General features: G+C 50.5%; 1 protein-coding gene across 6 annotated transcripts in view; it reads left to right on the top strand.

Annotated features, from left to right (window-relative positions):
- Positions 1-3237: 3237 nt before the first annotated feature.
- The window catches only part of CELF5 (CUGBP Elav-like family member 5), a 45435-nt gene continuing 33750 nt past the window's right edge, over positions 3238-14922 (top strand). For 5 of the 6 annotated variants that reach the window (XM_066276606.1, XM_066276591.1, XM_066276575.1 and 2 more), the window contains exon 1: positions 3238-3505. In XM_066276606.1, the coding sequence (XP_066132703.1) occupies positions 3247-3505 (259 nt within the window). In that variant the 5' untranslated portion in view covers positions 3238-3246. Of the gene's footprint in view, positions 3506-3865; positions 4104-14922 lie in introns of those variants that run through there. The other variant, XM_066276614.1, reaches the window with a different exon arrangement.

Genomic DNA, 14922 nt, shown 5'->3' with positions numbered 1-14922 from the left:
CTTCTGGGCTCCAAATACTTTCAGGCACACAACCCTGAAAGTTTTCTGCTGAGTTGAAGCTAGAAAATAAACTCCAGAGATGAGTATCATTCAGGAGGTAGAATGCTGGATTTTCATTCCTGGAGATCACACTGGAGCTAGACTGGGATCCTCTTTGCCCTTCCCCCCAATTTATTTTGGATGTTAAGTAAGAGTCTGAGAAAATTAACCTTTGACTCACAGTAGAGCTGGTGGGTTTTAATTTTTATTCTTTTTACAACTATCCAGCACATCAGAGGCTCACAGGGCATCAGCATCCTGATTGGGTCTCCATGGAGACAGAGCCATCCCCAGCCCAGCTCTACCAGCCTAGCCTGGGGCTGCAAGCTGAAAACCAGGGATGAGGGGTGGCTCTGCTCCTTACCTAACCCTGACACCCTGCTCCTGTCTGGGGGTGGGTAGGTGGCCTATAACAGTCATGATAGTGATCATTTATTGAGCACTAAGGATGTCCCGGGCGCTATTCTAAGCCTCACCTATCAGTTCACCAAATCCCTGCCAAAGGCTTCATCCTATTCACTCTTTAGTTCACTTGGCAAATAAGGAAACCAAGGCTTGGCTGCCTAAAGTGTAGGAAAGACAGCGTGGGATTGTGTAAAGTGTGTGGGCTCTGGAGTTGGGCTGGCTGGGCTCCAGTCCTGACAGTCTCACTGTGTGACCTTGCAAAAGTGACTTGGTTCTCAGTTTGCCTTTCTGTAATATATGTATAAAACAGTACTCACCTTTTAACAGTGGCTATGAGGAATGGGCAGGGATGAGGGTGAGTTCACCCAGGGAGCAAAGTTTAAGAGGGCACCAAAAAACTTTATCATCAAGATAAAGAATATTTTAACACAATATTTTTTAAAAGTTAATACCTAAAAAATTCATGAGGAGTAAAATGTCAACATTTTATTTTTTTAAATTTTTTTAAATTTATTATTATTCTTTTTTTGCATTTTTCTGAAGCTGGAAACAGGGAGAGACAGTCAGACAGACTCCTGCATGCGCCCGACCGGGATCCACCCGGCACGCCCACCAGGGGCGAGGCTCTGCCCACCAGGGGGCGATGCTCTGCCCATCCTGGGCGTCGCCATGTTGTGACCAGAGCCACTCTAGCGCCTGGGGCAGAGGCCAAGGAGCCATCCCCAGCGCCCGGGCCATCTTTGCTCCAATGGAACCTTAGCTGCGGGAGGGGAAGAGAGAGACAGAGAGGAAAGCGCGGCGGAGGGGTGGAGAAGCAAATGGGCGCTTCTCCTGTGTGCCCTGGCCGGGAATCGAACCCGGGTCCTCCGCACGCTAGGCCGACGCTCTACCGCTGAGCCAACCGGCCAGGGCCTCAACATTTTAAATAAATCAGTATTACTGAGTTTTCCACCCTTGGCTCAGCAAGGATCATCGTCACTGATCCTGTCTTTGTTTTAAAATGAAGAAAATAAATTAAAAATTAAATTCAGAATTGGTAGACTGTACTGCAGTGACTCAGTAGGGCACTCTCCCTGCTACAGTTCAGGATGCTTTCTGCCTCAGGGCCTTTGCACTTGCTGACCCAGTTTTATCTCAGCTCAAAGGTCACTCTGTTATCAGCCTTCCTTGAATTGGCCTCCTAAAGCCTTCCCTCCCCTCATCTAGCTGTGTTTCCTTCATAGCATTTGTCACAGTCTAAAAGTATCTTGTTTGTTTATTTGTAACCACCCTAGGGGGTTGTTGTGTGGATTGAATGAGTTTGTACATGTCAAAAACTTAGCACAGAGCCTAGTGCCTGGAAAAAGCCATGTGATTTATCAGTAAATATACAGCATATTAGGAATAAATTACATCTAAATGGGTACAATTATTGTGGAGGGAAAAGGGAAGCCCGAGGAAGGAAGTACTGGTGGCTGAATGATTTCAGATCAGATAGACAGAGAAAATGTTGGGCAATGGAAGGAGTAAGCAATGCACCACTTGGAGGAAGGGTATCCAAGGCAGAGGGCACAGCTTGTGCAAAGGCTCTGGGGCAGGATGACGCCTGGTATGTTGGAGGGAAGGTCAGGAGGCCTGTGTGACTGCAGCAGAGTGAGCAAGGGGGAGAGAGGGAGGACATGAAGGCAGAGAGGAGATGGAGGCAGGTTGTGTAGGACATTGGGGACTGCACAGAGAACCCAGATTTAATTTTAGAAAAATTTTGGAGAGTTTTAAACAGAGGTGACATGATGTCCATAGAGTTCTTGGTCCAAATGCATCAATATCCTCTGAAATATTTCGAACACTGTGTGCACATAACAAATATGACCAAAAAATGTTACTTCTGGTTGATATTGATGTAACACAATTGCTATTTCTATTCAGTAAGTTATAAATTTAAAAGTGCTGAGCACAGTACTTGGTACATAGTATTATCAAGTGCTCTTTTGTTGTTGTTACTACTACTACTGATGAGGTTTTTTGTTTGTTTTTGTGAGAGAGGCAGGAAGACAGAGACAGGAATATTTAGCTGCTTCTGTATGTGCCCTGACTGGGGAATCAAACCAGCAACCTCCTCACTCTGGGACAACGCTCCAACTAAACGAGCCATCCAGCTAGGGCTTACTTTATTCATAGAGACAGAGAGAGGAAGGGAGAGAGAGGGGAGGGAGAAGGGAAGCATTCATTTGTTGTTCCACTCAGTCATGCATTCATTGGTTGCTTCTCATGTGTGCCCTGATGGGGGATCGAACCCACAACTTTGTCATTTCCTACCATGCTCTTAATCGACTGAGCTAACCCGGCAGGGCCGAGTTGTATTCTTAAAGTGCCAAGAGCAGCCCTGTAAATGCCTGGCTCTGCTTTTAGTGATTTTCCTGTTGTCATCAGTGGGAGGAGCCAGTGACACCTAGAAGTCAGGTCTGTTTTGCTCCAGGCTCCACCGTCACCTACCCAAAAGGTGGGGTTTGAGGGCTCGTTGGCCTCAGTTTCCCCGCCTGGACTGGGCGCTGGACACGGATGTGGAATGAGGAATGAAGAGTGCAGAATGCGTGCAGGAGGCGAGAAGCAGGATGGTTATGAGAGCGCCGGTCGCCAGGGGCCGCTGCGGAGCCGCCCTTTTGTGGTCCTGATGCTGGAGCGAGCGGGCGCGGAGGAGGGAGGAGGGCGCGGGGACCCGGCGGGAGGGAAGCGGGAGGCGGCGTCCGTCGCTCTAGCTGCGAGTCAGCCCGCCGCCCGCCGCCGCCGGCTCGGTCCCGCGCCCGCCGCCCGCCTTCGCCCACCATGGCCCGCCTCACGGAGAGCGAGGCGCGTCGGCAGCAGCAGCAGCTCCTGCAGCCGCGGCCCTCACCGGTGGGCAGCAGCGGGCCCGAGCCCCCCGGGGGACAGCCCGACGGCATGAAAGACCTGGACGCCATCAAGCTCTTCGTGGGCCAGATCCCGCGCAACCTGGACGAGAAGGACCTCAAGCCGCTATTCGAGCAGTTCGGCCGCATCTATGAGCTCACGGTGCTCAAAGATCCCTACACGGGCATGCACAAAGGTGGGCGCCCCGACCCCCTCCCTCCCCTCTCCTCTCTTCCCCATCCCACCTTCTGGCATCTTCTCTCCCCCAACCCTCCTCTCCTAACCTCCTCCCTCTACTTGCCTCTGCTACTGCATCATTTCCCCCCCCCTTTCCACCCACCCTCTCCTCCCCCCTCTGGGGGTGCAGCTGACAGATCCGATCTGGCCCCCTCCCCTCCTCCGCCCCCACTCTCTCTCTCTCTCCACCTTCAGGCATTCTCTCTCTCTCTCTCTCTCCCCCTCTCCCTTTCTCTACTCTCCCATCTCCCTTTACCTCCTATTCTCCACCCCCCCAGCATCTCTCTCTCTCTCTCCCCCTTCTCTCCCATTCCTCCAGACCCTCACCCCTTCCTCCCTCCCTCACCCACTTTCCTGCCCCTTTGCTGGGGTAGCTACCTGAACACTGCTACCCTCCCTGTGCCCCCCCCCAATTCATTTGGCTCCCCCAGGCCCCGTCGGGGAATTTTGCACCTCTGGACTCCATTGCTTTGGTCATTTTCACAAAGCCAGGCCGGTGGGGGCAGGTCCAGCTGGCCTCCGGGGACACACGGATGCCCAGGACCCCGGGCTAATCGGTAACTACAAAGAAAGCAGGAGGGGGGTTGGGGGGCGCAGGGAGCTGAGCCAGGCTGAGGGGGGAGCACCAGCCTTGGGTGGCTCAAATGCTACCATTCACCCTTCCCCCTGCCCACCCTCTCTGTTTGGATTGTTTGGATTAGCATCCCCCCTCCATTTCTCGGTACTCCCCCTCCCTGCCTCCACCTTGGCTCAAGTTAAAACTGGCCGATCCTGTTAGCAATGTGTTGAGGTCTGAGGCCAATGATGATGAGCCTGGGCTGTCCATCTGGTAGAGCCCAGATCCTGAGGTGGACAGGGGAGGCGTGGGTGTCCTGCAAACCCAGCAGGGAAGCAGGTGGGGTGGAGAGGCCTGCCTGTCCCCCTCCCACTTGGTTTTCTCTGATGGCATGCTGGGAGCAGGTGCCCAGGGACTGTGGCCCCAGCCCTGGGCTCTGATCTTGAGCCCAGTCTGAATTGGGGTTGCTTTGACAGCTCTCCTGTTGGGTGTTGGAGACTGGGGCTGGAGATGGCAAAGGCATTGCATTGGACACCCATGGAAAGACCCTGGAAGGGCCTTAGGGGTGGGCCAGGGCCCATGACCTATTTCAGACCCATTTATTCCCATCCTCCCGTCAGTGTTGTAGGCATGGTAATTAATACACGTTTGTCGAATGAATGAATGAATGAATGAATGAATAAGAGTCTGGTAGGGTGGAGCTCAGGCCAGTCACTTCAGCTAGATTCTCAGCTGGTATTCTTGGGAGGAAAGAAACCTCTCCCACCCTTAACCAGTTTTTAAAAATTCTACCACTACAAAAAAAAAGGGGGGGGAGGTGGAGCCTGGAAAATCTAACTCCTCCATGTGGCCTAGGAAGGCAGAGGGCTCACTCTTGCCCATGAATCCAGCTCAGGTATCCATGGCTGTTCTGAGAGCTCTGCCTACACACCCCCAACCTTTGGTATGTCTTAAGGCCTAGAGATATTCTGATGGGAGTCAGGGTGTCCATGTGGCCTGCCAAACGTTGAACTGGAACGCTGCTGGTGAGCTCTGGGTCAGGGAATAAAATGGGTTGCAGAGGTGCCCCCTTCCCCATTTTTAAATTTCCCTTGGATATTTCCGCCCAAAGGAGAAGAGATTACAAGGACTGTGGCTGAGTGTTCACCTGGGCCAGAACCTCAGTTTCCCCATTGTCAGCAAACCAGGACCCTATGAATGGAGGGTTATTGTTTTATAGCTGGAGAATGTTGAGATGGGGAGATGTCTCAGAGTCTTTCCCACTTCGCATCTTTCATTGGAGGCTTAAAATTAGAAAGCAGCATGTCCATGACACTCAGTCCTCACCCTCCTCTTTGCAGGGGCCCTGGGCTGGTCTGAACCCTGGAATCAGGGCCTGAGAGCAACAAGGGAGTGAGGGGCTTTCCTTGTGTCTGCTTTCACTCGAAACCCTCAGGTCAAGAATAGATTCCCCTCCTAGTCTTACCTTTGCCGGGCCTGGAGGGACCTCACCTGTGGGAGGCAAGCTGGAATAGGGGTGTCATGAGGGCCAGCAGCTGGATAGAAGCCTGTGTGACCTCTGGCCAGTAGTTGCCCTCTCTGGGCCTTAAGCAAAAGGAGGTGGAATGATAAATAGAAAGTGGGGGGCAGGTACCTCCTGGACAACACTTATCTGATGTAATTTCTGGGGAGCCAACTAAACAGGGTGGCTGCTGTTGGTGCTTAAGGAGTTAAGGAGAGTGGAAGGGTGGGAGGTCTGGGTCCCAGGGGTGGAGAGAACCCCCCCAGAGCCTTCTGGGCCCCTGGGTGCTGGGGAAAATCCCATGAGGCTGGGCACCAAGGCAGCTGAAAGGACCATAATTGGGTAAAGTAAAAACACCATGTGGTCATTGTGCTTCCCTCCTCAGAATTGTCATTATCCTCATGACCACCTCATCCTTAATTGTTATATTCAGGGGCCTGTTTGATTTTTCACCAAAGGGATTTCCAGTGAGAAAGGCTTATGAACATCATCACATTTTATATAAAAGGGGAAAATGAAGCTCAGAGGGCCAACTACTTGGTCATAAGAACCAACCGGGACTGCCCTCCCCACCATCACCCACCTGTCTTGCTCCTAGGCTGGGGAAGCAGAAGCATATGTCAGTGATGAAGAGGTGACAGGTTCCCCCAAGCTGAGAATAAGACTCCCCAAAGATGGCATGGGGGAGGTGGCTGTGACATTTGACGGTCACAGCCAGTGGTGGGACAGGGCATTCCAATTCCTAAGGGCCTATGCAGTACGGGATCTTGCTGGGACCAAGAGAAAGGCAGGGAGGTCAGCAGATCCCCAGGCTCTAGGAATTGAACAGGGCTTAGGGGGGAGGGCAGAAAGTGAAGGGTCCTCAGAAAGAGGACAGGCCTATGGGTGCTGAGTTTTTTTCTTTTAAGAGAGATGGAGACAAAAAAGAGAGAGAGAGATGGCGATAGAGACAGAGAGGGGGAGAGAAGGAGAGAGGGAGAGAGAGGGAGCCCTATCCTCCACCACACACACACACACACACACACACACACACACAGAGGCAGAGAGAGGATGGGAGTCAGGGAGAGAGATGGAGAAGGGGGAGTAGGAGGCCACAAGGCTGCTTCCAACCCCATCCCCCAGATCTGTGCCCCATTCAGAGGAAGGGGACCTCCTCCAGTGCCCCCAGAGCAGCCAGCAGCTCAGGCCAGCAACTGAGGGCTGGGGTGGGGCTTACAGTGGCCAGTGGCTAGTCATTTCTCCTTCCAGTCCTCTGCTGGGGGACAGGCTCTCCAAGGACCCTTGCTCTGAGGTGACTGGGTTCCTATAAGGACCCTGAGGTGCCCTATCCCCTGATCAAGGCTGAATATTAATGCCCATTCTGCCGTTAGGGTTCGCTGTAATCGTATATGCATTTGCATGTTAATGACAATATTTATCTTAAAGCTGAGATTGTGAGGGGGGCCTGGAGCTGGTGCAGGTGGGGGGTTGGGGGTGCTGTGGTTTCCATGGGAGCACCAGCTGCTCCACTCAGTGGCAGGAGGGGAGGCTGGAGCACACTGAGCTCTGAGGCATGAGATTCCGAGTGTGATGTGCCAGGCCCAGGGAGACAAGGGCTGGGCAGCCGGCAGGCACTGCCTGGGGCAGGGGACTGAGGGAGGAGTCAGTCTCCCTGAGGCGTCAGAGAGGACAGTGGCTGGGGGCAGAGGTTGAGCAGGAGCCACTGTGGTTGGCTCTGTGGCTTTGAGCCAGACACACTGCTGTGTGCCTCAGTTTCCCCAGATGCCCATTCATTGATTTTTTTCAGGCTTTTATGAGGTCCCTGGAGCCTTAAAAGTAACTGTGACATCTCTTCTGCCCTCCTTTAGGCAGAGGACATTGATTGAACACCTACTGTGTGCCTGCATTTGAGCAGAGCTGAAATGTCATGCAATCAGGAAGCTCTGTGAGAGTGAGCAATATGTGAATCCATATTCCAATATGACCAACATTTATTGAACTCCTGCTGTGTACCAAGCCCTGGTCTAGGCCTGGGATACAATGATGGACAAAACAGATAGATACATTCCCCCCACCCCCAGACCCTTCTAAGTCCAGATCCTGTCTGGTGGGGAGACACAGTGACAAACCAGAAGGTTACAGGTATTAATGTCAAGACTATGATGGCAGAAACACATACTGGCAAAGACAACCTAGAGGAGGCTTTGTCCTTGCATGTGTGGAGGCCAAGAGGGCTTTCCTGGAAGAGGCGGACAGTGTGGGAGAGTGGTTAAGAGCTTAGTGTTGATATGAGTTTGGTTTCTCTGCACCTTATTGGCTATGTGGACTTGGGCAGGCACCTTCATCTCTCCAAGCCCCAGTGTTGTCAGCTATAGAATCAGGAGGCCAGAGGAGCCTCCCATCTCAGAGGGGGTAGGGGAAGGTGAGGATGGGGTTAGAAGTTCAAGTTTTTGGCACAGAGTTCCTGCTTGGTCAGTGGGAGTTGGGTCTACTATGTGACTAAGCTGAGACCTGAGGGTAAGAAGGATTTGTTGTCAGGGGAAGGTATTTCTGGTGGAGAGAATAGCATGTGTGAAGGCCCAAAGGAGTGCTAATGTTGGAAGCTTCAGTTAAGGGAGGATAGAGCTTTTGCCCTGACAGAAAAAGATCGAAGGGTCTTGGAAGCCCCAGTCCCCTTCTGATGTGGGGCTTATCTGACAGATCTGTTTGAGAATTTCTGGCATTGTAGTTGGAACTTGGAACTATCTCTGAATTAGGCTCATGTCTCTCTCTTTCACCCCTGATATTGGCAGATGAGAACCTGGCCATAAGAAACACTCAGTAAGGCTCTGGTTGGAGAGCTTGGTTGGTTGGAGCACTATCCTGAAGCATAGAGATTGCCAGATTCGGTCCCCGGGTGGGGCACATGCAGGGGTGGTTCGATGTTCCTCTCTCTGTCTCTCCCTTCCTCAATTGCTAAAATAAATAAATAATTAATTAAAAATTTTTTTTAAAGAAACAGTAAGACCGGCCCTGGCCGGTTGGCTCAGCGGTAGAGCGTCGGCCTGGCGTGCGGGGGACCCGGGTTCGATTCCCAGCCAGGGCACATAGGAGAAGCGCCCATTTGCTTCTCCACCCCCACCCCCTCCTTCCTCTCTGTCTCTCTCTTCCCCTCCCTCAGCTGAGGCTCCATTGGAGCAGGGATGGCCCGGGCACTGGGGATGGCTCCTTAGCCTCTGCCCCAGGCACTAGAGTGGCTCTGGTCGCGGCAGAGCGACGCCCTGGAGGGGCAGAGCATCGCCCCCTGGTGGGCAGAGCGTCGCCCCTGGTGGGCATGCTGGTGGATCCCGGTCGGGTGCATGCGGGAGTTTGTCTGACTGTCTCTCCCCGTTTCCAGCTTCAGAAAAATACAAAAAAAAAAAAAAGAAAAGAAAAGAAACAGTAAGACCACACTTATTAATTCACTCATCCAGTCAATCAACACTTCCTGAAAGCCTTTTGAAGACTTGCCTTATAGTAGTAGTGAGGTTCAAGGGTCCTCTAATGGATAGAGGCAGACATCGGCATCTATAGCCATAGTGCTCAGTGTTGGATCTGAGGAAGGGATGCAATGTTGAGAGAACTAGATAAGGAATCAGGGATTCTGCTTGGGGAATCCTGCTGCATAGAAGAGGAGCATTAGCACTGGGGCTCTGAAGGATGAATAGGAGCTTGGCAGGTGGAGAAAACATTTCATTTATTTGTTAACAGAAGTATTTTCTGTGTTATGGGCCCTATGATGGGTGTGAAATGCAGCAGTGATTCAGCTAGATGGATGTCTCTGACTTTATAGATATGGGCAGAAGGCACTGGGTTTGCAAAGTCCTGGAGGTATGAAGGGGCACAGCTGAAGTTGATAAAGAATTAGGTGAGACATGGGAGATGAGCCCAGTGAATCAGCAGGAACTAGAGCATGAAGATCCTCTGAGGCTAGACTGAGAGCAGTTGGGAGCCATTAAAGAATTTAGAGCAAGAGAGGATCTCAGTTAGACCTCCATGGAAAGGGAACTTTATGTCTTGTTACCTGCCATTGTCACCACCAGCCTCTTTCTAGCCTCCCAGGATTATTCAGAAAAGACCCATTTCCTACTCACCCGCATGGATGAAGTGGGAGCTTCTCCATGGCATGAGGTCCACAGCATGGGAAGAGAGGCATGAAAAGGAGCAGTCATGTGTTCAGGTTACAGTAGTTCATAGACAACCAGATTTCGCTTGGCCACATTGATCAGGTGAAGAATTGGGGCTCAGAGAGTGCCAACACCCAGCCCCAAGTCACACAGCAATCACACCTCCCAGCCTGAGTCTTGACCCACTTTGGAAGAATAATAGAGGAGGTAGAGAAAGATGTGATTGTGAGATGTAGACTCAGGTTGAAAGCCATCCAGAGAGGCTGGTTGTCCTTTGACTGAGGGTGACCAAAGCCAGAGGGAAGGGCTGCTAGATTTGAGAGACACTGACCTAGCAATAGTCTTGTTGGTCTGAAGTTGTGGTAATCATCACTGAGACAGAAGGGGGCAGAGACTGCATCTTGTTTGCCATGTTGAAGTGGAGCATGTGGATGAATGAGGACATGAAAGGATGGGGGTATGGGGAAGATATGAAATGTGGGAGGGTGGACTGGCTAACACATAGATAGATAGATAGATAAGTGAGTAGATGAATGTAGGCATGAATGAATGGATGGATAACAATGACTCAGTGGATGTATAAATGAATTGGGTGAAAAAAGTAGGTGGATGAATAGAATGCTGAATAGATTGATGGATGGGTCAGTGAGTGGATGAATGGGTGGATGAATATATATATAAATGGATGGTTGGAGGAATATATGGATGGATGAACTAATGGATAAATAGATGGAAAGATGGATGAATAATGGATGGATGGATGGATGGATGGATGGATGGATGGATGAACAAGTAAGTGAGTGGGAACCGTGGAGGGCTGTGGGCAAGGGAAAGATAGGATCCCTTAGGGAGATCATTCCTCAGAATCTTTAGAATGTAGATTACTGATCTTCCATTTACTAGATGGGAAAATTAAGGCACAGAGTCCTAGAACATGGCTAGATATCAGGCATCTAGAGGCATGAAGGGGGCAACCAGTGTGTCTGGGAAATTACAAGAGGATTGAATTTAAGGGCATTGGAGGGAAGTGTTGAGAAAACAGGTCAGAAGACAACAGTAATTAGGTTGGGAGGGCTGTAAGGACTGACAATCTTGGCTTTGACCTGAGGGCACTGGGAAGCCATGACATGACTGAGAGTTAGGGAGGAACATAGTTCACAGCTGACTGCGGGGATATTCCTTTGGTGGCTTGTGTGGAAGAAGGATGGAGGGAGGATGGGAGGCCAAAGATCAGAGAGGCAGCCAAGCCACTCAGATGGGATAGGTTGAGGCCTGAGCTGGACCTGGGCTTTAGGCATGGAGAGAGGGGATTGCTGGAGACATATTTAAGATGTCAAATTATTAGTTCTTGGCAGGGGAGGGTGGGAGATGAGGAAGAGGGAGGGTTCTTGTGAAGTGGATATCACCTAGGCTGACCCTGCTCCCAAGGGTCACTGGATGATGTCTGGAGACATCTGTGATTGTCACAACATAGGATGCTCCTGGCATTGAGTGGGTGGGGCTAGGGATGCTGCTCAACACTCTGAAGTGCTCCGGATGGCCCCACAGAAGTGAGCTAGCCCCAGTGTTAGCAGTGCCAAGGGGAGAGACCCTGCTCTAGGATGAATGAGTAGCAGATAGATGGACGAATAGATGTATGCATACATGCATGGGTGCGTGGGTGGCTGGGTGGATGGCTCGCTGGCTGGCTGGCTGGCTGGACAAGTGAAAGGGTGGGTGCAAGGATGGATGAATCACTGGTGCAGCAATGATGACTAAAACCTGGGAGGACTCAAGATGACTGTGGGCAGGAGATTGGGGAAGGGGGGGGGCCAGAAGAGCTCTGAGAAACCCCGATATGGAAGGCTGGGGCAGAGGAGAAGGCAACAAAAAAGTTTGAGAAGTGGTAGCCAGGGAGGTGAGAGGACAGCCTGGAAACAGTGCACCCAATGGAGGGTCCAGGAGTGTAATCTCTGAGCCTAGGGCATTGCCCTCTTGGACAGGAACTGGTGAGTTTACAAATGTAGGGAGGAATAGTGAATAGGGGAGAGGGCTCATCAGCCCCATTGTTTTCTGTGAAGTGGGTGACAGCCTGAGGATGAGAGGAGTAGTGGAGAGGGTGGCCAGGGGCATTTGGGTGATGGAGAGGTAGTCCCACAGCAGAAGGGATGTCTCTTATAATCCTAAATAGATAGTATTGTGACTCATGTTTTATGAATGAGAAAGTGGGGGCTCAGAGAGGTTAAGTGGTTGGCCAAAGATCACACAGTAGAAAGGCATTGGGCCTAGATTAGCCACTAGATTACAGAGCTGAAGTTAAGGACCAAAAATGTGAGGTATCAGTGTGCAGGGGGTTTTGGATCAAAGGGGTTTAGAATGAGGGGTTCACATGATTGGTTATGGTTGAGGTCCTGGCCTGGGAGAGAAGGAGATGTTGGGGATCAAAGAAAAGATGAACAAGGTTCTTTCCTGCATTTGTTACCCCAGCAAAGCTGGCACACAATAGGTGCTCAAAAAATAGTGACCGGCGGGGGGAAGGTAAGGGATAAAAATGAATCAAATGTGGTCATTGACCTCAAGGAGATGGTTTTGATATTAGCAGATCAGTTCAGAAACAAAATAAATCCATTCAGTTAGTCAAAAAGCATTTATTGAGCACCTGCTGCATACCCAGCAGTATATAGGTCTTGGGGATGCTGAAAAACGTAAAAACTTCTGTCATTGTGGAAGCTACATTTCAGTGGGGGAGACAGAGATAAACAAATAGAATATATGGCATGTGAGATGGTTATAAGGGTACTAGAAAAAAAAGAACATGGTGGGAGATGGTTGAGGTACTCAAACAGGGTTTCACTAAGGGGATGACATTTGAGTCAATACCTGAAGGAAGCGAGAGTGAGGAGACCTGGTGAGGAGCACATTTCAGAACAGCATGTACAAAGGTTGTGGGGCAGGACCATGCCTGGCCTGGTGGAGTAATGAGGAGGCCCGTGTGGCTTGAGCAGAGTAAGTGAGGGAGCAAGGGAGGGGATGAGGGCTGGGAGTGGGCGGTGGAAGGTTGTGTAAGGCCATGGGGGCTTAGAGAGGACTTGGCCTTTTACCTTGAAGGAGGTGGGAGCCCTGGAGGGCTGTGGGCAGCGGGGGACAGAACCTGACTCAGGTGTACACAGTTGCCTTCTTGTGGCTTCAGAGGGGAGGACACTCTGGGGGTTCAGATAGAAGTTGGCAGACTAGGGCAGAAGCAACTGCCCTGGTCCAGGTGAGAGATGATGGAGCTGGATCAGGATGATGGCCATGATCAGTGGCCAGATTCTTACTGAGCACACACTGTGTTCTGGGCCCAATGCTGGGCACTGGGGACATGTCAGTGACTAGGATACACCCTGTTCTGATCCTCAGGTACTGAGGGGGCAAATAACACATGACTAGGCAGCTACAGCCCGAGTAAGCATAACTGTGGTGGGGGAAATACAGGCACAGAAAAAGCCCATGAGATGCCTTATCCATCATTGGTTGGGGGTGGAAAGGCTTCCCAGAGAAGGGGTCAACTTAGATGGGACCTAAGGTTCAGGAGAAGTGAACCACAGCTGAGAATTAAGGTGTGTGGACCAAGGAAATATGGTTTTCAAAGATGGTCAGTGAAAAACCGAGCATGGGTGTGGCCAGGGTCAGTGCAGCCAGGGACATGGCCAGCCAGGGCGAGTCCCCAAGCTTCCCAATAAGTGACAACAATTCCAGACTTATGCATGAGAATAAATATTATAAATATTAAGAAGGAAAAGCCAATGTTTTTTTATTCATTAAAAAAAATTTTTAGGCCATCTAATCAATGTAACAAGCTTCAGCAACTTAAGTAGTCCCCAGTGTGTTGGAATTTTCTGTAACTCGGAAACTGCTGGCCCCTTTAGCTCTGTGACATCAAACAGATGACTCAATAGCTGATGTCTCAGTTTTCCCATCTGTAAAATGGGGATAATAATAATAATATCATTTTCTTAGGCTAGTCTCAGGATTCAGTTGATATGGGTGACATGCCCCCGTAAGATGCCTGATGCTCAGTGGACATAGACTATTATTGTTATTACAATTTCAACATGAAATCCCAAATGACCCCAGAGCAGAGAGCAGAGGATCTTGACATGAGGAGGGACCCTAAAAATTCCCTGGCATATAAATTTCCTCTATGCGGAGCTGCTTACTTACATTCAGGAATGGGGAGCCCTCTCCTCATCAAGAGAGCCGTAATGAGGCAGATCTAGTTATTAGGAAACTTTCATACATGGAGAAATCTCTTGCTCCCCAGAGATCCCCCCATTAGTGCCACTCTGTCTTTGGGTCTCGAGATATCTGTGGGCACTGTCCACCCCCAAGCTAAGTCCTGGTCTGAACTTTAGATGTAAAGGAAACCATAGGATTGTTGAGTGCTAAGCATTCTGTCTACTGGTTCTTGAAGGAAGGACTGCCCTCTCTACTTGCCCCACCCATCAGTTAACCCCTCAGGGTTCAGCCAGTTTGGGGAGGAGCTTATGGATACCCAACCCAAGCTCCCATGTTATCAATGGGGCTGGTGTGTGGTGTGGTGTGGAATCAGGATGAGAGACTTGCCTGATGTGGGCATCGGGTGGGGTAAGGTTTCCCACAGAGAGTACAGTTATGGAGGTTGGAAGTGTGATATCATGATATCAGTTGAGTTGGTTCCTTCTGAGACTGTGGGGGAGAACCTGGTCCAGGCCCCTCTTCCAGCTTCCAGTGCTGCTGGCAATCCTCACTGTTCCTTGGCTTGATGATACATGCCTTTGTTTTCACATGGCCTTCTCCCTGTGTGTATGTCTCTGTGTCCAGATTCCTTCTCTCTTCTGAGTACAACAATTCTATTGCATTAGGCTCATCTTAATCTAGTATGACCTCTTCTTAACTAATTACATCTGCAATGGCTCTATTTCCAAATAAGGGCACATTCTGAGGTCCTGGGAGTTAGGAAAGCAACGTATGAATTGGGTGGGGGGGAGGAATCCAATCCTACTAGGAACTGAAAACTCTGTTTACCCAGAAGGTTCTATTTACCCAGACACGGGTAAACATCACACATTTTCACCAACTAGGAGAGAAAAACTAAGAGTCCCAGAAGAAGTTGGACAAAGAGAAGTGGGAAACGTTTCAGCACCAGGGATAGCGGCCCGCGATTTGATTGTTCCTCCTGCAACAAAACTTCAGAA

Source organism: Saccopteryx bilineata, chromosome 1 (assembly GCF_036850765.1).
Source record: "Saccopteryx bilineata isolate mSacBil1 chromosome 1, mSacBil1_pri_phased_curated, whole genome shotgun sequence".
Classification (NCBI taxonomy): Eukaryota; Metazoa; Chordata; class Mammalia; order Chiroptera; family Emballonuridae; genus Saccopteryx; species Saccopteryx bilineata.
Note: the sequence above shows the minus strand (reverse complement) of the source record. Positions and strands in the feature narration are given on the sequence as shown.